At 40.8% G+C, this 24,490-nt stretch overlaps 1 protein-coding gene across 8 annotated transcripts in view; it reads right to left on the bottom strand.

The window, feature by feature from the left end:
- The window catches only part of KLF12 (Kruppel like factor 12), a 209,414-nt gene that overhangs the window by 73,496 nt on the left and 111,428 nt on the right, over positions 1-24,490 (bottom strand). For 7 of the 8 annotated variants that reach the window (XM_033514320.1, XM_033514327.1, XM_033514329.1 and 4 more), the window contains 2 exons: positions 16,870-17,413; positions 1,978-2,113 (listed from right to left, as the gene is read on the bottom strand). In XM_033514320.1, the coding sequence (XP_033370211.1) occupies positions 1,978-2,113; positions 16,870-17,413 (680 nt within the window). Of the gene's footprint in view, positions 1-1,977; positions 2,114-16,869; positions 17,414-21,967; positions 22,076-24,490 lie in introns of those variants that run through there. The other variant, XM_033514336.1, reaches the window with a different exon arrangement.

Here is a 24,490-nt window from a genome sequence, read left to right as displayed (position 1 = left end):
CAGTCTGCTAAGTTTAGATGCTGAAATTGAACACACAGGAGCTCCCTTTGGAAGGCTTCAGAGGCACTTTCCTCTCTTCAACAAGGCTATGTAGAATGAGAGCTGCTTTTTCAGTGGACTCCTTTGCTAAACATTGAATATTAAGGTACATATTAGATGCCTAAAATCAAAATAGAGCCTACCTGTAGGGCACAATATTGCAGACCAAGTAAGAAATAGATTGAGTGCAGTCGGCATGAAGTGCCAACATTCCTTTTCAACTCAGAAGCTCCATGTGTGGTGTCTGTGACCGAGAATGAAGCAAAGATGACAAATTGCAGATCACAGTCAAATTAGGTTTTCCTAATGGAGCTTTAGAAATAAACTAACAGATTACTGTTTAAATAAAACCTGTAACAAGAACAAGTTGATGTTATATTATTAAATTTCTTAATTTAATTCTTAAGCTCCAGAGCCAGTCAAGTAATACTCAATGTATTTGCCTTTGCAAACTGTAGAATGCATCGTACAAAAGCTAAAAAAGCTTCCCATGGTTTGACCCATTCTTTAAGTATTCAAGTGATATCCATCAGAGAACAGTATCTGCCTGCCAGTCATATATTAAAATTATTTGCTAGTGCTCTGTATTTCCTTTTTTCAGTAATTAGACAGTGCAAAATCATGATGTGTTGTTTTATTTTTCTGGCTCACTATGTGTGCTATAAATTGTGAAAAAATACTTAGCACTCCAGTGCCTGGTGTTGTGACTAGGAAATTGAAAATACATATGGAACCTGTCTATCAAGCAGTAGCCTTCACTGGTGAAGAAACCTTCCCCTCCTTTATCACTGTTAGAAAGGGGAGCCTGCTAATCACAGAACCAACACCTTGTCTTGCCTTGCCCACAAACACCTCTCTCTCTGCTTAAGGAGAATATTGGTTTGAGGTTCACAGTTATGGTGCTTAGCTGGAAGATGAAGTAGTACATGTCTGGTAAAAATGCAAAAAAAAAAAAAAAAAAAAAAAAGCCCCAAAAACCCCAAAGGCAGTCCCTCGCCAAACATGGCTTAGAAATGTCAGCTCTTTTAGCTGTTGACATCCAGAAAAACAAAGCAAAATGTTTTTAGTTATCATATCAAGACATTTAAAATGCATCTATAATAATTATACAATAGCAATGTCTAATGGCCTTTATTATACCCATTTTTATTTACTAATGTCCAGAATGCCCATACTTTGAACCTCTCAGATAAAGTAACGTGTTTTGTGGGTCTAGCACAGGCTTCAGTGCCTGGAGGCTCTAGTTCTATTTCCAGCTTTGCTTCAGATCTACAGGGTGACCTTTACGCATAACCTCATTTTCCTCACCTATAAAATTGGGATATTAATACTTATTTACCTCACAGTTGGTTCCCTTCCAGCTGCTACAGTGACTGAACAACCTCATGCATCTACAGAATTGCTAATGTTCATGACAAACTGTTTCTTTCTTTTCAAACAAGCAGTGCAGGAACTAAATTAAGAATTTGTCCACCCAGTTTGCAAAAGTACACAGAAAAATAAAAGCAATGGGAAAACTGTTTGAACCCCCTCAGTAATTTCCTTCCAATGACACTGTCCTTCAGGAGAAATGTTGTTACTTCCTATCTGACAGCAACTGGAATCCAGTTCCTGATGCTGCTTTCAGTCAAGGAAAAAATACATGTTTTTTGAATAGTAATCTAACCTGGTCTCTCTTTGGAGAGGATGTAAAACCGCTGCAAGCTTTCCAAGTCTATTAAGAAAAAATTCCAATTTGAAACTCAACCTAATAACAAGGGCAGAGAGGAAGAAAGGAAAAGAGCACGAGAGAGACAAGAGATACAGACATCTCTTCCAAAAGGGAATAAAGCTCCACGGAAAAGGTGCTGGCAGGAGGACACCCCTGCAGCACCAGTGCCTCCGTCAGCCTGGGAACATCTCAGCAACACTCATCTTGTCTGGCAATGTGATACTTACTCTTGTACTGCTCTGGCTATGGAGAGCGCTGTAGATCCAGTTTCATTAACGCTATCTAAGGTCACATTTGGCAGGTCGTCATCATCACTGTCACTTTTAATTTGTCTGGGAGATAGGCCTCGGGGGTCCATTTGTGCTGGAAAGAGACATATAATGGATTAATATGAGTGTGCTGAAATTAATCTTGTCCCAGAACAACATCAGGGCACATAACACATCTGCCTGCTCTAGCTGGAGAGCACTGCTTGTGCTGAGCTTCCCAAATCAGCTGATCGGTGGGCTAAGCCACCCAGTGGTGCCACAGCTGGATGTGAGCACTTCCAGGGGCATGCACGTCTGTGAATTCTGAAAGGCTACACCAATGCACTCAGCAGTACTGAAATATCACTGCACGTACCACATCCAACAAAATCCCAGTTTACCCTCAAGTAACTTCAGCTGCCTGACTTCAGAAAGTGAAGGGAAAGGGCTACATCTGCTTTGTACAACACAGAACACTCAAGAATACAACTGACAGCAAAATTTCAGGAGCTATCTCTGATTTTGAGTGTTCATCATGAGGTATCAGGATGGACCCTGCGTCACTCCACTCAACTAAAATCTGGGCACCTAAACCTAAAACCCCAGTCATCATGATTTCTGACACAATTCAACACCATTATCAGCCTATGAAGGACCTTCACTCCCAACTACACGCAACCTCACACAGCTGACCAACGTTCAGGTAACCAGAGTCAGCAGGGCTAATACATTTTTTTGAAAAAGTCACCCAGTTTCAGGTCTTACAAATATCTGAAGATCAGGAATTGCAGGATTGTTTTACCTGTCCACAGGTTACAGTATACTGCATGGCAAGGGAGTAAGCACCCAGGTGCTGGCAGTGACTGCTGCAGGGACTTGCATGAGGAGCAGCCAGAGCTGCCCCGTTCTGGACACAGTTCCCAGACACACTGCTGGGCACAGCTGAGCCCTGCAGACAGTTGGGACGTCTCAGGGAAAACAGGTTTAGGAAAGGCAAAACAACTAGCTAAGAGAGGAGTGAGGAAAAAAAGTGTGATAAATACTTTATATTGAGGGTGGCAGATCACAGGAACAGGCTGAACAGGAAGACTGTGGAGCCTCCCTCCCTGGAGACATTCAAAGCCCACCTGAATGTGTTCCTGTGTAACCTCCTCTAGGTGACCGTGGCTTGTCAGGAGTGTTGGACTGGTTGATCTCCAGAAGTCCCTTCCAATACTAACAGTTCTGGGATCACGTGAAACAGCTCTACAGGTACCAAACATGTAAGGAGATGGAGGGCAAAAGGGTCTTCATAAGGGGTGGTCCCTGGAGGAGACTGTCCTGATGGGAACTACTATCTACAGTGGAGCAAGGGAACAGTGTGAGGAGGAAGAGCAGCAAAGAGGAACAATTATCTCCTCATCGCCCTGGGATGCAGGAGGAAGAAGAGCTGGGAATCAAGGAATAAAGTCCTGGAAAAGGGGGTTGAAGATGGTGGCTTTCACCATCCTAATCTACTTTAAATTAGCAATAAATTACTTTTCCCTGTGCTGAGTCCTATTTGCCTGTAAAGGTAATTGGTAAGTGATCTCCCTGCCTTTATCTTGACCCTTGAGCTCTTGCACCTTATCTTCCCCCCTGTTCTGTGGAGGAGTGACAGCAGCTGGGTGTGCATCTGGCAGATGGCCACCAGAGTTATCTTCTCTGCAAAAAAGAAACAGGAAAGGAGAGGAGAATAGAAAGGCAGGTGACCTGCCTTCCCTCTTATATTGGTTGCTGCCCTCCAAAGGGGAACAAAGCATAACTTGGCAGGATAGGGGGAGGGAACCAGGAGATGGGCATAAAGGGGAAATACGGTGCACAACTGTGACTTGGGATAGTGCTGAGAAGAACTGGGGGATGCTAGGGCCATAGACAAACTTCAGAGGTGATATGGAGAAAGAGATACTTCTCCTTAGTCATGAAATACCACATAGGATTAGTAAGTGCTGAGAGATGCCGAAAGCAGCTGGAGAAGAGAGCAGAACTGGAGAGATGTCTGACCCTGCAAGGGAGGCATAGGAAGGGCAAAGACAGGCAGTGATTTGTGTAAAAATGTGTTTGCTTTGTCTGCTCTGGTGAAATAGGGGAATTCATGGTTATTTATATAAAGAACTAACTGTTTCAGTTTGTTAGTTTGTGCTCTCCTGTATTGCAATGTCATAGACAGGACACTTTCTTCTGGGTCTTGCAACATGATTTTTGAGAAAGGTATTCATTCCTACTCAACTCTGGCTAACCACAGACCTGGACAACAGGTATCACAGGCTTCCTTTAGAGATCATGAACAGTTCAGTGGACTCACAGCTATGGAGCAGATCCAAAAGCTGTAAATCTGCCATTATGCCATCTTTCTTATGTTTAAGTTTTAAGTCAGTGTTTACTGACTTTACAAAAGGGACTGAGTTACAATGAAAAACGGGAGGGCTGCAGATACTTCAGGACCTGTGCAGCCATAACAGTAGGACTGATAAATAGCTGGGCTCTTGAAAAGAAAGCACTCCACAAATGAGTGATGAATCCAGGGAAAGTTGGTCTTAAATTTTAATTTATGTCTTAGCTGCAAACCACCTGTGAGTTAAAGAACACTGATTATAAACTAACCTTCAGCTGTGGTTTTTATGTTACAGAATTTCATAAGGAAAATACTGTTAAATACGTTCAGTAAGCTGATGGAAGAACCCCTTCTGGAACCACAGCGCATTTACTGTTGCACAGTACTACTTCTATTACCCTTCTACAGGCACAGGTTAGGTGCCTCAGTAATGCTGGCTATTTCAGGCCTGCTGATTATTTCTTCATGTATGGTAAACACCTTTTGCTTACCAAAGCAAAGGCTGTTGACAATGAACCATGACCTACATGAGACAAACACAACAACTTAGAAACTGTTTGAAACAATTATTTTAGGCAGAATGAGAACCATTCTGACCGTGCTTCTTAAAATCACAACTTACACATGATGATATTCAATGTGTAACCTCAACCTGAGAACTAGGGATAATTTAGTATTTTATTTAAAAGCAACTGAACCATCTAGTCAGCTGATTTAGCCCCAGAAAACTATTTGAAACAAAGTGCTACTTCTACCTTGCTTCCTAATGCTCCTTCTTAAAATAATGAGGGTATTACTATGTATTTCATTAATTCTCCAGTTTTTTCATAGACTCATAGAAAGGCTTAGGATTGTAGGGACCTTAAAGATGATCAAGTTCCAACCCCCCCCGCCATACGCAGGGATGCCATCCACTAGATCCCATTTCTCAGAGCCCCATCCAACCTGATCTTGAACACTTCCATGGATGGGGCATCCACAACTTCTCTGGGCAACCTGTTCAGTGCCTTAGTACTCTCTGAGAAAAGCTTTTTTCCCCTCAAAGTGAATCTCATTACAAAAAGCTATGCTTTTTCTATGCTTTATCTGGCCAATATTTAAATGTGCTACAGATGCATTCAAGGAAGCTAGTTATTTACCCACAGAATTAAAAACTGCAACAAAAAACTACTTATGTTAACTGAGGTTTAGATGACTTGCACTACAACAGAGGTTTTAAGTAGCTAGATCAGAAGCTAAAGCTAACTTGAAATGACAAAAGTTGTTACATAACATAGTCTGTAATACAGTTCTTACGTGTGAATTCTGATCACTTAAGCGTGAATACACCTACATAAAAAGAGATGGTATAAATGTATAAGAACAATCTTATGTACTTTTGTTCTTTGTAAGACATGTTGTTTCATTTTTACTGCAGATTTCTGGCTCTTAAGATAGTATTGAGACTCTATGACATTTGGTATTGATTTTAGATTACTACAGGAATGTGCCAAGATGAAAGCTCTCAATTGCCTTCTCCCTGTTTCTGCTCAGTGAGTAAGTCCTACTCTGTGCACTTTTAGCACAGATACATAGTTGCTAATAGGGTTGTACTTTTTCACCCAGGAAGAATTTACCCACTGGGTACAGTTTGCACTATCAGACACCAATGTTTGAGCACATCACGAGGTGCTGCCACACGTAAGTATGGAGAGGACAAAAGGTGAGGAATGGAAATGTATTAGCATGTAAATTCGAAGGCAAGTAGTTCAAGCACTGTTATATATTCGCAGAAAACCTAACTAAAGCTTGTAAGTAAATAAAACAATGTTCTAGGGATTATTCCATTACTTTTGATGTCAGCCCACTTATACATAATTTTTTGCATCTCTCTGTCAGTTCCTTCCAGCTTGCAGACTTGGGTGGCCAAGGCACTTGGGAACTGGGGTGACTGACCAGGAGGCTGAGCCTTGCTGCTGTCAGCTGGTGTAAACTGCCCTGTTTTCTCATCAGCATGGCTGCAGCTGCTAGGGAAAAACAGCCTTTAAAGCTACTCTCCTCCCTGATATGAGCCATGTGAATAACCAACTGGCCAAACGCCTAACAGGTAACTCCTCCTCACCACTCTCTGCAGTGTGCAAACTGCAGCACAGGACTGCTGTACATTAAGAGTTCCTGACTCCTACTGATGTCAACAGCTTTGACTTTCTCTTGGACATTTAAGAACAACTGTCAAACTCCTGGCACCCAGGTTTATAAATACCAGCCTCAGTTCATAATCCAGCACTGAATTAGAAGTAATTATTGGCCTAATGAACATCAAACGGGAGAGGATGGAGAGATGCAGGCAAGAGATAATTTAGCAGATGAGATAAAAAAGGTGGAGGACAAGTGAGTAACAGAATGCAACTGGCCAGCAACGTGCAGGAGAGCCCATTAAGACATGCCAATGCATTTTAATCTCCCTTCATGCTGTACCTTGCTCTAACAACCAAGCTCTTCCTTGAACTCAGGATCATGGGGCCAGAAGAGACTTGTCTGGGTCACTGAATCGAGTCCTCCCAAACACAGGCAGACACATTAATAAAGCTCAAGCCCTAAACCTTAACTGGTTTTCTTGCCCTTGCAACACCTCTTGAAAGGCAAGATTTGTCCAACAGAGCTATCTGGTGGTTTTGTGAAGTGTGTATGAGATTAAGGCGAGGCAAGCAAAAAGAAACCAGTCAGAGACTGCTGCTTTCATGGGACAAAGGTGCCATTGAGGGAGTGCACAGGAGTTACAGAAGCAAGCTGTTAGCTCTCCACTCTGAACAGACTGGTGAGCCAGGGGAGTTAAGAACGTCTGCAAGTGCTGAAGGCTGCAAGCAGCCACGGTGCTTCCCATTCTTGTTAGCCTCAAGAAACAATGATCCTTTTCTGCTACAGAAAGTAGAGAGAATTGCTCATGATGTGCACAAATACACACAATAGACCCTTTGCCAAACGGTACCAAAAAGGAGTTTCTCTCTGGGCACTACAAGCAAATTCACTTCCTGCACTTGTTTTAAGGGAAAATGTGCAAATGAATCTCATGTAAGGCACATACCAGCCAGTAAATACTACACAACTTAAGTCTATCATCATTAATATTGTATCTGCCAGCTGCCAGTAGGAAAAAGCCTGATCAGGATCAGATATAAGCTTGTTTCTATTTCTGTCAAACTGAACAGTTTGGGGCTTTAAAATTTATTCTGGCTGTGGGGTCAGACAATACCCTATCCTGCTTCTGAGGACAAAATTGCCTGTTCTACAGTGCTGGAGGAGATTTAAACTTGCATAGGAGCTTTTTAATGAGCACTGCATGAATTTGTGCTTTCTGGCACACGGCTGCATTGGTTTTGACATGGTACAGGATTAGCCATGTCACAGAAACACAATCTCTGGGAAGGATCCAGCTTGTCGGTTGCTAAGGGCAGATGAACCCCTTGGAATGGGATCAAGCCTCTACCTCCCCAGGAGAATAACCTCAGCACATAGCCACACCATGGGGAGACAATTTTTCTTCTTTCTCTGAATGTGGGCTCCTGCCCACATTCTGGAAACTCTTGGGAAGGAAGGGATTGTGGAATTAAATCACTTCAGGCTGACAAGAGCCCAGCACCCCTCCTTCCTACTGCTCACACATGTGCTGCTGATATTAGTATGGTAGGTAAATTTTCTCCCCCTGTCATATTTGGGCTTCAGGTATGTCCTAATATCTTTGCTTCTTTTCAGCGATTAATCAGGGATACACACCTCAGATGCCCTGATCTGGTCAGACAAAGCCAAGCACTGCCAGAAGCCCTGCATCTGGATATGCCTGCAGGTGGCATGAAAAGGGCCCTACACCACAACACTGCTGCTACCACTGGCAGTTCTCAATTACTGCAACCTGATTTACTCTGGCTAGTCAGATTTCCTGCGAGTGAAAGGGATGAGAACTCATCCCATCATTAGGCTCATGAACACACACTAGAAATAATTTTATGTCTACATCCTATCTTTGATTTAAAGGCAAATATGAGCCCCTTGGGCTAAAGATAAATGAAATATTTAAGAGCAGGAGAAAACTAAGTAACTATTAGGAGTTTTGCCTCAATTTATAGCTAAGCCACGTAGTAATTAACTGATGTTGAAATGACTCGGAGATGATGCTTGCTGGTGTGAAAACAGAGAGAAAATTTCAGCATTCTGAAGTATCTTTGTCTCACTTCAGCTTAAAAACTCAGTTTTCAGCATTTACTCATCTTCTCAGCTAATAACTTTGTAAACTTACCCACATGTAGGGCCAACACACCACACCACCATAAGAGCTGAATCACTCTCTTAAAATAATTAAAAATCTGTTCCTGCTCTTTAAAAGGATTTCCAAATGCAGAGTTTGTTTTCTTTTGTTTCACATTTTAAACTCCCCACTTTGCTTCTTCTGAAGGATGCCTTATCAACCTACTAATCGAAATGATTGTTCATGATGGGATTTCCAGCTGATCCTGCCATTCACCCACTAGGACTGCCTGTCAGAAGCAGGGTTACATGGCTCTGCAGTGGGCAGTGATACCAAGACCTGTGCTAGCTGAGACATCAGCCTGGACGGTGGGGAAGCTCCTCCAGCCTTGCCAGTTCTGATCCACACCTGGGTGATGGGTTTGGTCTCGGAAATACAGCCATAGATTTTTATTGTGATAGAAATTTAAATGAAGCAGAATCAGGGGGTGCCTCGAATAAGCCAGAAAGGGTCGCCTTTGCTGTTCCCAAACTCCTCCCTGGTTGATTTCAGTCCATGTTGGCATAAAACAGGCTAGAGATTGTCTCCAGCTGCAAGCACTGCTGCTTTGCACTTACTTCCATTAGGAATGGAAAACCAAATACTACCCCACATGTCAAAATTAACATTTACAGCAATCTCATTAGTACTGCTGTTACACAAGTGTGTCCCTGTGTCTGCAGAGCAGGAAGGACTGAAGTAACAAGCAGACACTTGCTGCCAAACTCCTAGAAGGATGGAAATTGAAAATATGGCTAAGAAAATTGTATGGCGCTCACATTTTAGCACAATGCACAATTAATCAGCCAGCATCAGAAACACTGCAGTTATGAATACTGCAGTATCTAAACCATAACTTTGGATTTAATTTTGGCACACAGCATAGTTCAGTATCTGAAATATCACAAGAAAGCTGCTGGCCAAGAGCAGGTCTTCTGCTCTTTCTTAAACTGAAACTTTTTTAAATGTCTCTGATAATAAATGCATCTGGGCAGATCGAACACCAAGCAGAGGGAAAAACTCATCTTCATCCTTCTTGGTTACTCTTGGAAAGTACGATTTAGAGTTGTGGAAGTGCAGCCTCACACCACAGTCTGAAACAAATGAACATTCCCGTTCTTGGAAATTGTTTTAGAGAACAGGACACCAGCATGGACTTGCTCAGCAGGAGAGCATCAAAAAAGATTGCAACAGACATCACTATGCATTATTAATGGTGGAAGCAACACTTCCAGATACACATGTACAGGAGATACTTAAAATTATGACCTTAGAGACTGTGTTGTACTCAGGTTTATTTAATGCATTCTAGGAAACAAAATTGTCTCTTTACAGACCTACAGAGAGCATGTGAATGATGCTGTTCATGATTTCCTTCTCCTAAACTGGTTCATACAATATAAACCCCATATACGGCATTTTTCTTCCTTTTTAAAGTTCATTATAAATGCTTTATGCATTGGAAAAATGCTCTGAGTGCACCTATCAGATTTTTGATCAAAACAGCTTGGTGCCTGGTAGGGGCAGCAGAATTGGTCGATTTATTTCATAAAACTTTATGTACAAAGCAGCAGTATCCATGAACATAATGGTCAGAATATAGAGTCTACAGGGGTAATTTTTATTACAATTTATAGCAAGATTACCCATACTCCACAGTTTTCAGATTTTATTAAGATTTTATGAGACTATATGGCTTATAGTTACCGTTAACTGCACCTAGCATGGTTATGGTTCACAGAGAATGGGAACTGGCACTGAATGCACAGTGTAACTAATCTAGCAGAGAATATTAATTGCTATGATCCAATCAAAGGCAATATTTAAAATAATTTCAACAGTCAAATAATTTGCCATAAACCTGCAAAAGAATAGCTATATGGAGAAATACAGAGGTAAGAGGGATTGCAAGAATGTAATATATGCACATACCTAAGCATATCTGTCATTGGGTTGTATACATAAGCATACAAACCCATTTTTTAAACAAAGGACTTTTTTCTTTCTAAGCTATTTCAATGCCAGGAGACCTCATCTACACAAAAAAAAAGAAACCACCATAACTACTGATAGAGTATACAAATACTCTAGCATCAAAAGTAAACAAGGAAAATAATAAGGACAGAATATATTTAATATTAAATACAATACTTCAAAACTACTACACAATGGTAGCAGACTGCAACTTATACACTGCAACAGGCCAGAGATATTTTAGACATAGAGAAGCTTCCAGCAGGTTGGTCCAGGCACAATAAAACCCAAGGCAGAGATAAAATAAATGAGAAGTTTTAGGCATGTGTTTCTGCTGGATCCAAATTCATGGGATAAAAGCAAGCAGATCAAAGCTCAGCCCTGGTGAGAATACAGAACTGAAGGACCAGAGGCATTCTTGGCGTATAAAACAAGGAACTAACAGCTTCCAAAAGGTGCAGGGACTCAGGATATGTCAAAATAGATTTACTCACCCCGCTTATGCTGGGCTTCGCAAATCAACTTGGAATATGCCTCTACCTCATTCCCTTCCTCAAATCCCTCCTAGCTGAAAACAAACAATGAACATCAACACGAACAAATCATATTGATGAATCTTCGAAGAGCATTTGCTTCTACAGTGAAAAAAACCTAAGTATGTCACTAGTAAATCACCAGAAGTAGTACTTTTCTGGAAATTTAAGTAGAAGACTGTTTAGAGAAGTCCCTATAGTTAATCTAATTCATTTTGTCTTAAATCAACCTCCATGGTTTCAAATACCACAGCATATCTTATAGCCTGTGTTTCAACTCTCCATTCTGGCAAAAACTACTGTTTACTCTAGCTCTTAAATAATGTGCACCATCTTCACGAGCACAGGACCTACCCTGAACACAAAAGCCCTTCCTCTGCCTGTTTCTCCTCCTGGCCAGACACTGCCAACCTGTTCCTGCTTTCCCAGAACCATTAGCGTTTCTTCCAGCTGAACCGACCAAACGGGGGAGAGAGATTCAGCATTCTGGGGGGCAGCAGGAGGGAGGTGGACAGGCGGAATACGCACAGCCACAAAAGAGTTTTGCGCGTAATAAAAAAATAATTGTAGCTAAAGTAGAAACTTTCAGCCTCAACGCCACTCAAATCCAAAATAACCATTTACTAAAATGCAGAAAGGAAGATCACTCCACATGAAACAAAAAAGGCAATGCTACTGGTTTTAATTAAAAGTCTCTTCCATAGCGTAATTTATACAAACAGACCATATAATCTGACCTTTAAACATATGGAACAGTTCTCTTAATTTCTATCTTTGTACTACAAATTGCATTTACTTTTGCAGAATAAACTTTACAGTAGGCAGAAATAACAAGCTGTGCTTTAAAAAAACAAGTGCAGTGGACAATATAATCTACTGGTACTACCTGTTTGAAGTCACAAAACATCTTCAGCAAAAGATACTGCATTTACTGGAGGAATTAATATATTCACAGTGAGAAATATGGCATGTGCAAACTGTGAAAAGACAAAACCTGTGTATTTTTGCCAGGTCTACATACAGATATAACATAAAAATAGTCCAAAACTGTTATTACAGCTGTTTATGTACAAGGGAAGCAGACAAAGTTCACTCAGCAAATTTGAATTTATAATCTTCTGACTGCTGAATTTTGCAAGTGATTGTGCTTTCTGAAAACATAAAATACATAAGAATGAGAATCCATAAATTTGATTCCAAAACCCTAGAAAATATCAGAGTTGCATAAGCCCTTTGTGCACCATTATCAGGAAGGAGCTTCTAAAAGACTCTTCAATGAATGCAGTAACTCCTCTGAACTACAGAAAAAAGTTTTTAAGGATATTGTATTTGGCAAAACCTGCTGCTAGAGGGATGTAGTAGTGCCAGTAGTATTCATGGATATCTGCTGAAAGCAAAGAACAATGGTCCAAACAAAGCATGAGGTTCATGTCATTAAAAACACCAAGGTTCTACAGTTCTTCACAAAAAAAAAAAACAAAAAAACCCACAAAACCTGGAATAAATTGTTCAACACAGAAAATGCTACAGTTTTTTTCTCTATGCTCAGTCTCAGGAAAAGTGGAATAGGTTTTCTTCTTGAAAATTACCACTTAAAGGAAGAAAAAAAAAAAGAGAAAACAGAAATAGCTTGAGGCAGACATGCAGGATAGAAAATGTCAGTCTCAATGGTTAGTCTCAGGCAGTCTTATCTACAGGTGCTACTACCTGGTGGGCCTCTAGTTAAACTTTTAGCAACGCTAACCATTGCTAAACAGGGAGGGAAAAAAAGCAAGAAATGAGTTTTTCTGGGACTGTAATACTGTTTCATGGAATATTTTAATGTACAATAATGTCTAGTCACCACCACGTAATTCTCACAGAAAAAAACCCTCCAAAAGCACTTTTCAAAGCTGTGACAAGAGCAGTGACCACTGAAGGAAGTGAACTTTGACATGTTGTAGGGGTGGCAGAGACCACAGCCCGGCCCCATGGTGTCCACGAGCCCTTGTGCCTGGCTCCTCTGTTCTGTGCCTGACAACCCCAATGCATTACTCTGCTTTGTGTGTATGAAACAACAAGAGGAGAAAGCTGTAGGGGACAACTTGCACAGGCAGGCTGGTGCTGTGGGCGCTGCACAGAGACCCCGCTGCCCTGGGGATCTCCCTGGAGTGTGTCCTTCCCAATGGGTGCATCAGGGGAGGAAGGTGCATGGTTAGAAGGGGAGTCTGCACCTAACTGTGTGTCTGTTCATAGCTGAGTGTTGTGGTGCCAGCAACTTGTAGGAATTTCCTAAGATTTGTAAACGGTTAAGTGCTGTATCACCAACACCGACAACAGTGTTTGCTGATTACCTTCTAATTAAGCACTGTTAATAACTTCCTCAAAATGCACCAATCCTGGTTTTGGTTTAGAGTAGATTTTTATCCTACAAAAGCACATCACTCTGACATAAGGGTGCTTTTGCAGTGTGACAGCCCCATCTCCCACCGCCTGCCTTGGGGTGTAGCACGTGGCACAGGACCTGACGGGATGCTGCTGGCACCTTGTATATACAAGGGCTACATGTCTTGGAAACAAAAAGAAACCTTGCAAGCAAAATAAAAAAATCAGGGAGAGAGGAGGCAGGATAGACAGAAGAAATGAACAGCAAATGGGGAGGCAGAAAAGGAGATCTGAGACTCTTCTGAAGAATGGTGAGACAAAGAACGCTGTGATGAATGACACTATGGAGAAGGATGCACAGAGGCGGAGGAGGAGATGACAGTATAGGTTAGAAATATTAACAGAAAAGGAGGGGAAGACGAAGCAGAGCTGCTGAAAGCGACACTCAAAAAGCAGTCAGCAAGATAAGAAGGACTAGAAGAAATAGAGAAACCAAAAAAGAAGGGAAAACAGAAGACAAGGTAGCCATTTCCTGTGCTGGAGGGAAGAGAGAATTCAAACAGAACATGAAGACAGAACTATTTGCTTGAACTGCCTAAAAAAGCAGCCACCAGGAAAATCTGAGAGAGTGTGAGAGAAAAATGAGGACTGGGGAGCATCAGGGGAAGCAGAAAGCCACCTGAACAAAACACCTGGAGACAGTATTAGAGGGATGGTCATAGCCTGAGAAAGTTTTGCAAAAAACCTAAAAATTAAATAGTTCTAGTCAAACCTCGAAGGAAGAGGAAAATTCAGCATGAAAAAAAATAAAATTGGGAAAACAAGGAAAAAGCTTTTCTCTATTTACAGTACAAATACTGTTTCTGTTTGTTCCCCTCAGCACCTGAAACCTAGATAAATGGGAGAGGTCTGAACTCAGGTCTGATGTAATTTTCATTAATTTTTGCATTAAAAATATCTCTTTTCAGGAAAGTGCCTTAGCCTCAATTGTGTGAAAAGGGCTTAGATAAAGGTTAATGCAAAACATAACTTTAAATGCTTCCCAACTGGCACTCCTGGATCATCAATGTGGTCTCTGAATTAGCAATGCAGGAATAACAGAGGGATTATGCTGCTGATGCTTTCTGAGGATCAGCTGTTTCAGTGTGCTTATTATTCTCTTTCTGAAAATTATCAATGTTCATGTAGGAGTTGAAAGCTGTGACTCTAGATGACTCCAAACCTGCATTTGTCCATCAGCTGGCAGAGAATTAAGAACTAATTAAATTTGACAAGAATGTCCTGTTAGGATGTGTGTACATCTATTTTTTGTTATCAGCACAAGAGCTGATCGTTGAAGGGAATTTAGTCTGCGCACATATGAAAATAATTTAATTGGTTAATTTGTGTGATATCACTGCATTTAATTATTTATATTGTTTTGCATTAAAGAACGAAAAACACTCTAGCAAAAGCTGATAAAAGATTACTATCTAGAGCAGATTGTTGCCTAATTTATTTTTATTGTATTTATTTAAATTAACCTGAACTTTTTAATCTAAAGAATTAGGGACAACAAAGTGAGTACAACTCATGAGAAAAAAATAAATTGAAGAACTGTCAACCCCTTCTTTTTCTTTAACTGTGCATTAATAGATGATGCAGGGGCTAATGGCGAATGACCTCTGCCAATTAGAGCACAAAGGCCATATTGTCAGGGCAGGCCAGAAGGCATGGAGTTCATGGGCTGAAATCCCTACAGTACATTAAATTCTGGAATTTTGTTGATGAAACTGGGGTAGCGAAGTTCCAATTTTACAAGATCAGGAGATGCTTCCTATAGAGGCTACTACCACAGCCAACCAGCACCTCTGAAAAGAAAACAAACAGGAAAATTTATTGATGAGCTCACGGTTAGGTGCACCCTAAAGCTCCAAAATCAAAATATAGACTAAAAATTTCCTTCTTCTGTTTGTTTGGGGCTTTTTTCCTAGATTACATGGTACAAAGTTCTGGTTTTATTCATAATTTCTTGACATAAAGGCACAAAGGGCTAAAATGACATCACTGTATGAAATGTAATAAAACTTAAACCATCATTTTGAGGTTTAAAACTAGACTCAGATCCACAGTGAGTTCATTTCCTATGTCCAAGGCTATTGAGAGGGCACAGTTCCCACTTGGATAGTGAGGGAACAGCAGGAGAATCATAGACTAATAGACAACAGGATGCCCCTAAACATCTGAATGACCCATCACTGCAGTCCTCTACAGTAACATACAGTTGCCAGTTTATGAAAAACAGACATGAGAGGTGATAAATAAGCTGTTGAGACCTATGCAATTAGGAACACAAGAGATAAGACTAAATGTCCTGCAGTATCATAAGCCCCAAAGTAAGGTTATCTTATGTCAATATCCTCCCTTTCTGCCTTAAGCAATCCATCATTTCAGGGCAAAATTACCGTATTTTATTCACTCATATGCAATGAGCCTTGAAATGAGAATCTCATTCCTTTCCTCATATTCCCATCTCTGTCACTAATTCCCCCTTTACAAAGCTGTGCTTTCAGAATTTCTGGGTACATTTGTTTTTTCTTTCTTTCCTCCACCCATCATGTCACTATCTCTAATAAGTTTTTGCTCCCTCAGTAACTGTTGGGTTCTCTCTCACTCTTTCTTGCTTTCCAGCTCCCCTTTCTGTGATCTTTGGACATCTCAAGAGTGTATCCATCCTTCTGACATGTGCCTCTTCCTTCCTTCACACCTCCACGCGCCTCTCACGTCCTGTGTCTGCAAAACTCGTTCCCAACATAAACACTCTGGGTGGCTTCCTTCCCTTCTGCTGTTTAATCTGGAAGAAGGAACCTAATTCTAAGTATTGCACTGCCACTCCTTAAACTTCATAAACCTACTTCTCTGCATGTCCTAATGCTTTTTGGAATGCAAGCATTCCCTTCACACATTCCTAGAGCCTGATGATTGCTTCTTCCTTTCTGGGGAACAATCCCTCTGATATTCCTCTCCTTGCTAAATCTGAAACAACTGTTGAGTTTTCCATGTTCATCTATGATGTTTTATATATTGTCATAAATGTCATACACTGACATTTTTTCCATTGTCTTACTTCTTCAGCTTCTGGGGAGGATTTATTTGGCTCAGGACAAAAGCTGCCACAAGCCGTCCAAGCATCTAACACCACTGCTGAACTCAGTCTTCATTTAAAAACTTATTTACTTTAAAGATCATCTGGCATAAGACTTTTAAAGGTTCCTCCCAATCATGTAAGCTGTATGTCTTTTCAGCAATGACACAGTAAGTATGGAAACTTACAACTTTATAATCATTTTCTCTTACAAGACCAGTTTCAGAGATGCCACAGCTGCACAAAACTGGCTCCACCTTACCTTTGACATGGCTTCTCCCATCCTCCAACAGTGGTACTACTATAGTGTTGTTCATATTCCCAGGTGATCTCACAGCTGTATAGACTACAGGTACCGACTGTACCACCACGGGGATACGGTGCACGTGACTCATTTTGTTGGACTGCAAGTTCATGGGACTTGAAGGTGGTACTGGGTGGATAATGTGCAAAAACTGCTGGCCTCCAACACCAGATGCAGAGGCCACAAGAGGACCTGGAGTTAATACTGACGGTACAGACGCTGCTGAGGAGACTGATGTTATTACTGTGGGGGATGAAGCTGGCCGACTAGAAGAAGAAGAAGTAGAAGTAGAAGAAGGGGAGGAGGCTGATGCTGTCATGGAGACTGGAGAAGATGAAGCTGCTGTAGGGGATGACCTGGCTTTGTTTATTGACAAGTCCACTGGTTCAGTCTGTGTTTGGAAATGGTCTGTAGATAATGAATCCTCCGTGGGGTCGGCCTTCATGTTGTTTAGTAATAAGGGTACAGCATCCATATCTGGGTAGTTGTGGACGTTTGGAGACTGTTGAGGAAGAGCAAAGGGACATAGTTACACATGTGGCTAAAGATGATTTGCACACCCAGTTGCTAATGCACACCACACAGCTTGATCATGAAAGCCAAAGCACTTACTTCCTCTTCTTCTTGGGTCAGCTCATAATGTTAGTACGAATTGTGTTAGAAAGCACAGACATGTTCTGTTTGAACAGAATTTATCTTAAAAAAAAAATATATTGACAGAACATTTTCTTCCAATGTCTAATTTTAAAGTACAGCATTACTCTCCTGTGTCATCATCACTCAGACATGAAGAAAAAATGTTTTCCACCATTCCTCAAACAACTTTCTGCATGCTCAAAGACTGTAATTTCTCCACACTAGTCTACCTTCTAGACTAGGCAGACCTGGCTGCTTCTTTCTGTCATGTCTGCTTTAAAAGGACAAGCCTTAGTACTCATTTGCTCTTTACAGTGATCTTTGAAGTTTTGTCCACAACACTTTTCAGAAGGTGGTGCCTTATGCCGCCCTCAGTCCTTAAGTTCTGTGTTTGACTTTTGCACTCTGAATGGTCACTGATAATGAACTTACATGTCAGTACAGAGCCACATATTTGTATGATTGCCCTGTCAGAGCGAGCAATGATTACAGCAATTCATTATTCTGAAATAGCCCATTAGATAGCCTTCCCCATTGTTATTATTTTCATACTAATTGAGAACCATTTTCCTGACTTCACAAAATAATTTTATGCTTTAAATTAATTCTTTCAAAGCTGGTTGGACTAAATTTATTCTAGAATAGTCCCAACTGCTATTTTTATAGTTTTCCCTTATTTCCATCATCAAAGAGGTTTACAGAATTTTTGACTAATGCTAGACCAAAGACAGATCCCTACAGAAGTTAATTTGATATATCTTTCCATTTTGACAGTACATCACTAATAACCAGTCTTTAACAATGTTTTTTTCATGTAATTTTTACCAGGCAGAGCAAGGATGGAAATACCCATCGATAACCTGGTCGTAAGACAAAGCACAGCTCTCAGCTCCTTAGCTAAGGAACTCCATGGCACTGCACTGCAGCAAAGCTTCTCTACAGACAGGCACTCACACAGTGTAGTACCAAACCCCAACCTCAACACAAAACACTGCTCCTTCAAACCTCACTTGACCCAAAACATTACTCCCTATACAGATATAAGCAGCTCTAAATGCATTAACTTGATCTCTAGATTATAGTATTTACTAAGTATCTAAAAATACTAAGTCAGAAATATTTAAACTAGAAATATTTAATGCATCTACTGTCAGTAAACCAACAATCAATAAAGCTACGAATTCCCTTTGGGATTTTTATAATCAACTACACTAAATATTTCCAAGGAAAGCCCTCCTTGTTTTGAGTCAGAGTCAAGCTTCAACAGACAATCAAATTCTACTGAAAAAGAAAAATACAGTTATATTGAAAACTGCAGTAATAAGGGCCTAACTGGATATTATTCCTGGCATGCTGAAAGATGAGATGTTCTAGTAGTTCTCATCTATTCAGCTGATTTAGATTGGTTCTTGGATCTGACATTTCCCCCCAAAGCAGGAACATCTCTGGAATAGTCTCTTCCCTTATTCATACACAAATCAATTTAAAATAAAGGGACCACCATCCAAATAATGGATTCACCTGGACCCTAGATCCTGCTATTCTGTTGTAATACAAATAACAAAAGTAAAATATTCCTTTTTATAAAGACAATGGGAAATTCTGCTAAAAGGAACACAAAATGAAGAACAGGTTACTTTTCAAAGCACATAACCAGCTATGAGTGACAAGGCTATGTAAAACTCTTCCCTCAAGAAGGCAAACCTGCCCATAATTACCAGGTGATGATTCCTGGTAACATCCTCTGAAACACCTTATCCTGGCTATTGTGCATGATGAGAACCCCCACCATGCCATCTTAAAGACAAAACCATAAACATATGTGGCACAAGAAGTTAATTTGTCAAATCTTGACAAGTCTCATCTATATGCACTTGGGCAGACAGACTGGTTCTGCTGAACTGACAAGACAGAGCACCAGAGTACCAGAGCAAAGGCAAAGTGGAGAGGGACACCCTGCACAGGTTACACCTGAACCCTCATAAGGCCAAAGGCAGCATCCCCTACCTCAAATGTTTGAGAGAAGAGGGATAAATGACATCAGCTCATGCAAGAGAGATGAGGGATCCCCTCATACATGTGGCCACACAAGTGTCATCCAGAAACAGCATGAATCACCAGCTCTATCCACAGCATAGATAAATCCACCACACAAGCAGTCCTACATTGCCTTACTTCCAGGCTTTCCCTGGGTGCCAGAGGCAGATATCAGGTTGACACACTGCCACAAGGGACTGGACGCAAGGGATCCACACAGATCTCAAAAGCAATCTATCGCCAAACTGAGTGCATCTACCCCTAAGTCCCACCTGCCTTTGCAGCAAGCAGCACTAGGTCCCTCACAAGAGGAGTAAAGAACCTACAAATCCTCCTGTAGCTGATACCACCCAAAGTATTTGTTCCATGGATAGAGTTAATGGTCTTTGAGACAAAGCACAGGTCACAACTCACAGATTTTTCTAGGTTGTGCTAAGAACAGGCCTTTGTTTCACTACAGTAATTACACCTACTCCTTTGGGAATTCAGAAAAAAAGTAACATGTTACTTCAGACTATCAAAGAAATCACTTTCTCTTTTAACAGCTCTTCTACATTTTCTTTTGCTTGTACATTCCTTACATTCCATATATCCTTCCCTAAGTACTCTCTTCTTGTCCAGAGCTGCTGAAGGAGCCACAAGTTTCTGTGTACTACACAGTTGTTATTACATTGATAATATAATAGTTGATATTATTATTTCAGTCTTCAGTAGTGAAAGTAGTAAAGAAAGTGAAAGTAGTGAAAGTAAGAAAGTAAGCTTGAAACCTTTACAATCCCTTCATGAATTTCTCCAAAGAGGATGACAACTGGTATGCCCTTCCATAGCTGCCTTTCCCTGACAAAACTTTAAGACTAAGGAGGCTCTTCCTCTGGTAAATTCAGGATGTGACTGATGTCAGCCGACATTATTAAAGACAGCAGGATCCTTATCAAAACAGGTTTGTACGTCTCATATTTAAGATAAAAATTGTAAGCAACTGCTATATTTTCTTCTGCTGGTGGTAAACAAAGAGATCTACCCCAACAACTCACACTCCTTAACAGTGAGTTACAAGTGGTATATAGATCTTTCCCCACGACCTCAGATTTTATCTAAGCTGCCAAAATTCTATTTAATCAGTATGTGAATCAAAACTTTGAACATTAAATTTATCATTATTTTCTGAAAATGGATGGTATAAGTAAACTTTTCCCAATGATGACAGCTATTCCAGAAGGAGGAACTAAGGGAAGAAGAGCAGCAAGGAAGCCAAAAGGAATGGCTGAATCCTCAGAACACTATTTCTTAGCATCTCCCACTAATGTTATTAGCTGAGAAATAACTGTTCATTTCCCTAGACAGTAAGTGTTGTTAGTTTTATTTAATGGAGCTATATATTGTCTAACTGAGATGATAATAAAGCTGTGGCTGCAATATTCAGTGTACCTTCAGCCATTCTGTCAGCTCAACTGGAAGAGAAACAAATAGTTGTGTGTTAATTTCTTCTGTCTCTCTAGTTCTGTCCTTCCATTCTCATCTGGTGAACTGAGCTTCTTGCGGTGGTGTGGGCTCAGAGGATTGCTAGTTTGGGCATCTGAAGCAGGCTTTTCCTGTCTGGCTCCAAAAAGTGTCTGTGTTGGTTTTGCAAATTTCATTTTGGTTTTAAGAGTCTAAACTCTGTTTCTAAGAGTTTGGCTGCTTTCAGAACTCTTGGTGGCTTAGAAAGGGTTCATCCTAAGGTCCCTGTAATTCAGTGGGCTGCCCTGGATGCCAGCCCAGACCATGGAAATACAACATGAAGAGGGCTCATCTCCACGTGGCTTTCCTCATCTCACTGCTCAGCCCATTGGTACAACGGAGAGGGATAGCTTCAGCTCTGCCACCAGCTGGGACTCGGAAGCAAATCTCAGCATGCATGTCTCTGCAACATTGCTGCTGCATCCTTATGCTGTTCACCATCCATCCAAATCCAGGCTGAGCCAGAACTGGAAGACAGGTATGGTTGGCTCCCTGTTAGAAAAGCCTTTTTAATAAAGCTGCAGCCTCTATTAATCAATGCTCTTGCCTCATGCTTTTTTGTGCCTGCCCTTTAAAAGCTGTATACCAGTATTCTCTGAAGTGTTCTGTTTGAGTAGCTTGTCATTAATAAATACCACCAGGAACATAACATGTGATTTCCCTAGTCACAAAGCTTTTTTTGGCTGAATAAAAAAGCATTCCTTACTCCTTATTCCCAGACCATTATGGAAAAACAACCAGTCTATCTTGCAATCAGCCACAATATCCAGAGTGAAACATGGTGATGCTGTGGCTGGTAACATCCTATCTGCTGGGCAGCCATCCTGTCCTGCACAGCTCTTCACCTTCTTTCCAGCCCCCCGAATTCCACCTCTTAACTTACTTGTGAGGAAATTTTGGAGCAGCCTCTTTTGACTCCACGCTTACTCTACTCATGGCAACTCCTCTGTGTATCAGCATTGTCTCCCATCCTAAAGAAGCCATGAAGAGCTCACAGTTTGCACACAGCTGAGGTTAAAACCAGAGAAAAAGCAAAGATAATTTTGTTGTTAGCAACTCATCCTGACACCTTGCAGTTCACCAGCTTCACAGGGTACTAAGCCACAGCGAGTCTTTATGCCTTTGTGGACTGCTACTGAGACCACACAACGGAGTTTACAAACTTCCAACAATCAGCTGTCAGCTTTTGAAGTGTCTTCCTTTCTGGCAGCAATCTCCCAAGGTCAAACATTTTGTAAGAAAGCATACCAAAAAAGCTGTCCTTGATGACGGAAACAGAACAGACTAAATTTAGCCTTTATAAAATAAGCTAGCTTTGAGGACAGGAACTTAAAAAATAAATTGCTAAGCATTTAACTCTTCAGTCAAATCACACAAAACCCCTTCTTGGTTTTCATCATGCCGTCCCACCCCATTCTGCTCTGGCAGGAGCAATTTTAGACAAGATGATTTAATTTTGTCAGTGTTAAAGAAGACTGAGATACAAAAAATATACTCTATCTGAAAAGCTACCCACAATTTTAACCACATGGTTGCCACTGCAGCAGCAGAACACCAAGGCTTGGCAGTGCAGGCATGCAGCCTCTCTTGGGCAGCCAGTGCAGGACTTGTGGCTGGCTAGAGCAGCTTTCAGCTCTGGTCATCATGCCTGGAGGATGAAACCTTAATAACCAGAAATACTGTGAAGGTCACAGATTTTCCAACACTTCACAGTAAATGAAAACCAATACATTTTAAATTACAAAACCCACTTGCTCTAGAATGAGTTTTTGCATAGCACACAGATGTGCTTACAACTCTAATGCCATGAGATGAGCAGGTGGATTTGACTTAGAACATTTAGAACATTTGTGTGCTCATCTTTTGCACACGGTTTGCTTTTAAAATTAAAATGGAATATTTTCCTTCTCTTTCTTGTGATAGGGTAGAAAGTTCATGCCCCTGAAACTGCAGGTCTGTAGGTGCTGGCCATGAGACCTATATGCCTATGTCAGGCTTTTTCCTGCCCTACCCCAAGTGGGTACTTGCTGAGCACAAAAGGCTGCAGCTAGCTTGGTAAGTAGCTGCCTGGGCACTTCAAAAAGCCCTGTAGGTTATGACTGAAGTACCCTGCACTTTACTCAGAGTCTTTTTAGGGCTTATTTTGCTAATCTAGGAGTGAATGCTCTTTAAAGTTACAGGAAGATATGTTTTCTAAAACCCCTTCCCAGCATGAGAAATTACCTTTACAATATTCAGTTCTACCTGAAAATCCCCACTTTAACCAAAGCAAAAAAATACTCTCAGAAAAAGAAGCAATACAATCTGCAAAAAAACAATCCCTACTTGAAACACTCTGCTATCCCTCTGAAAAGATGACACATTCAAGACTCAACTATGCTCAATTTGAGGTGAAGCTATTATTATTAATCTATACATGAAGGGTGCACCAGTACAGTGGCGACAGACAGCTGTATAAAGGCAAAAGGACAAACACATACAAAGCTGAAAACTGAAACTGAGCAAAATACTTAAAATTTTGTTTCCACATGCTAAAGCACCAAGTGAACAGGCATTTCTGCCTTTTTGCTCAAAGCTGCTGCTGTAGGCTTTCCCAGGCTCACAGAACTTCTAAGCTTGGATGCACTAGAAAAACACAGGAGGTCATGCTGAAGAAGAGGGCAAAATGCAAGACAACTGTATCTTTCTGCTTCCTTTCTGGAAGCACAAATTAAAAATGTGTCTTACTGTCAGTTTTCAACAATCAGTTGCTCAGGGTCAAGGTTAAATTTGTGTTCCAGGGAAGAAAAGAGATGACACTCCCAAGTAAGGTTGATTCAGACTGTCACGATAACTCACATTGAAGCTTTTATAAAAAGCAGCAACTGGTGCTGAGAAAGACAGAGGGTAGAGTCCAGGAATTATTAAAATAAAAAAAGGCTCAATGAAAATGCATTTAAACAAATTGGAATTGATTCAACAAGAGAGACTGAGATACCCACTTTAAAATACTCATGATTCACTTAATGTATCATTATCTCTGCATAACACTTGGAAGTTTGATTTCAAAGTGGATGTTTCCAACCCTCAAGGCCTAAAAATAGTATTTCTATTCTCTTTGTGAGTCTGAAGAGGCAAAATAAACTCCCCCAGCACATCTTATGAGGCACAGGTGGCTTTGTTAGCAGGGGTGCTAAATGCGTAGAATCTACAGAAGATGCCCCAAAATAAAGAAAATTAACTAAGAAATTGGGAGACCAAATGCAAATCAACCATTCATAAATACACAAGCAGAATTCAAGCTCCAAGACTGTCAACACTATCTTCTAACTTTTTCTGATCTGTCACACTATGATGTTATTCCACAACTACATCAACATTAAAAAAGTACCATGTGCCGCAACCTTTAGTAACAGCTCAAATTAGG

The sequence above is a fragment of the Parus major genome, chromosome 1 (genome assembly GCF_001522545.3).
Source record: "Parus major isolate Abel chromosome 1, Parus_major1.1, whole genome shotgun sequence".
Classification (NCBI taxonomy): domain Eukaryota; kingdom Metazoa; phylum Chordata; class Aves; order Passeriformes; family Paridae; genus Parus; species Parus major.
The sequence above is the reverse complement of the archived record's forward strand: the minus strand, read 5'-3'. Positions and strand labels throughout refer to the sequence as shown.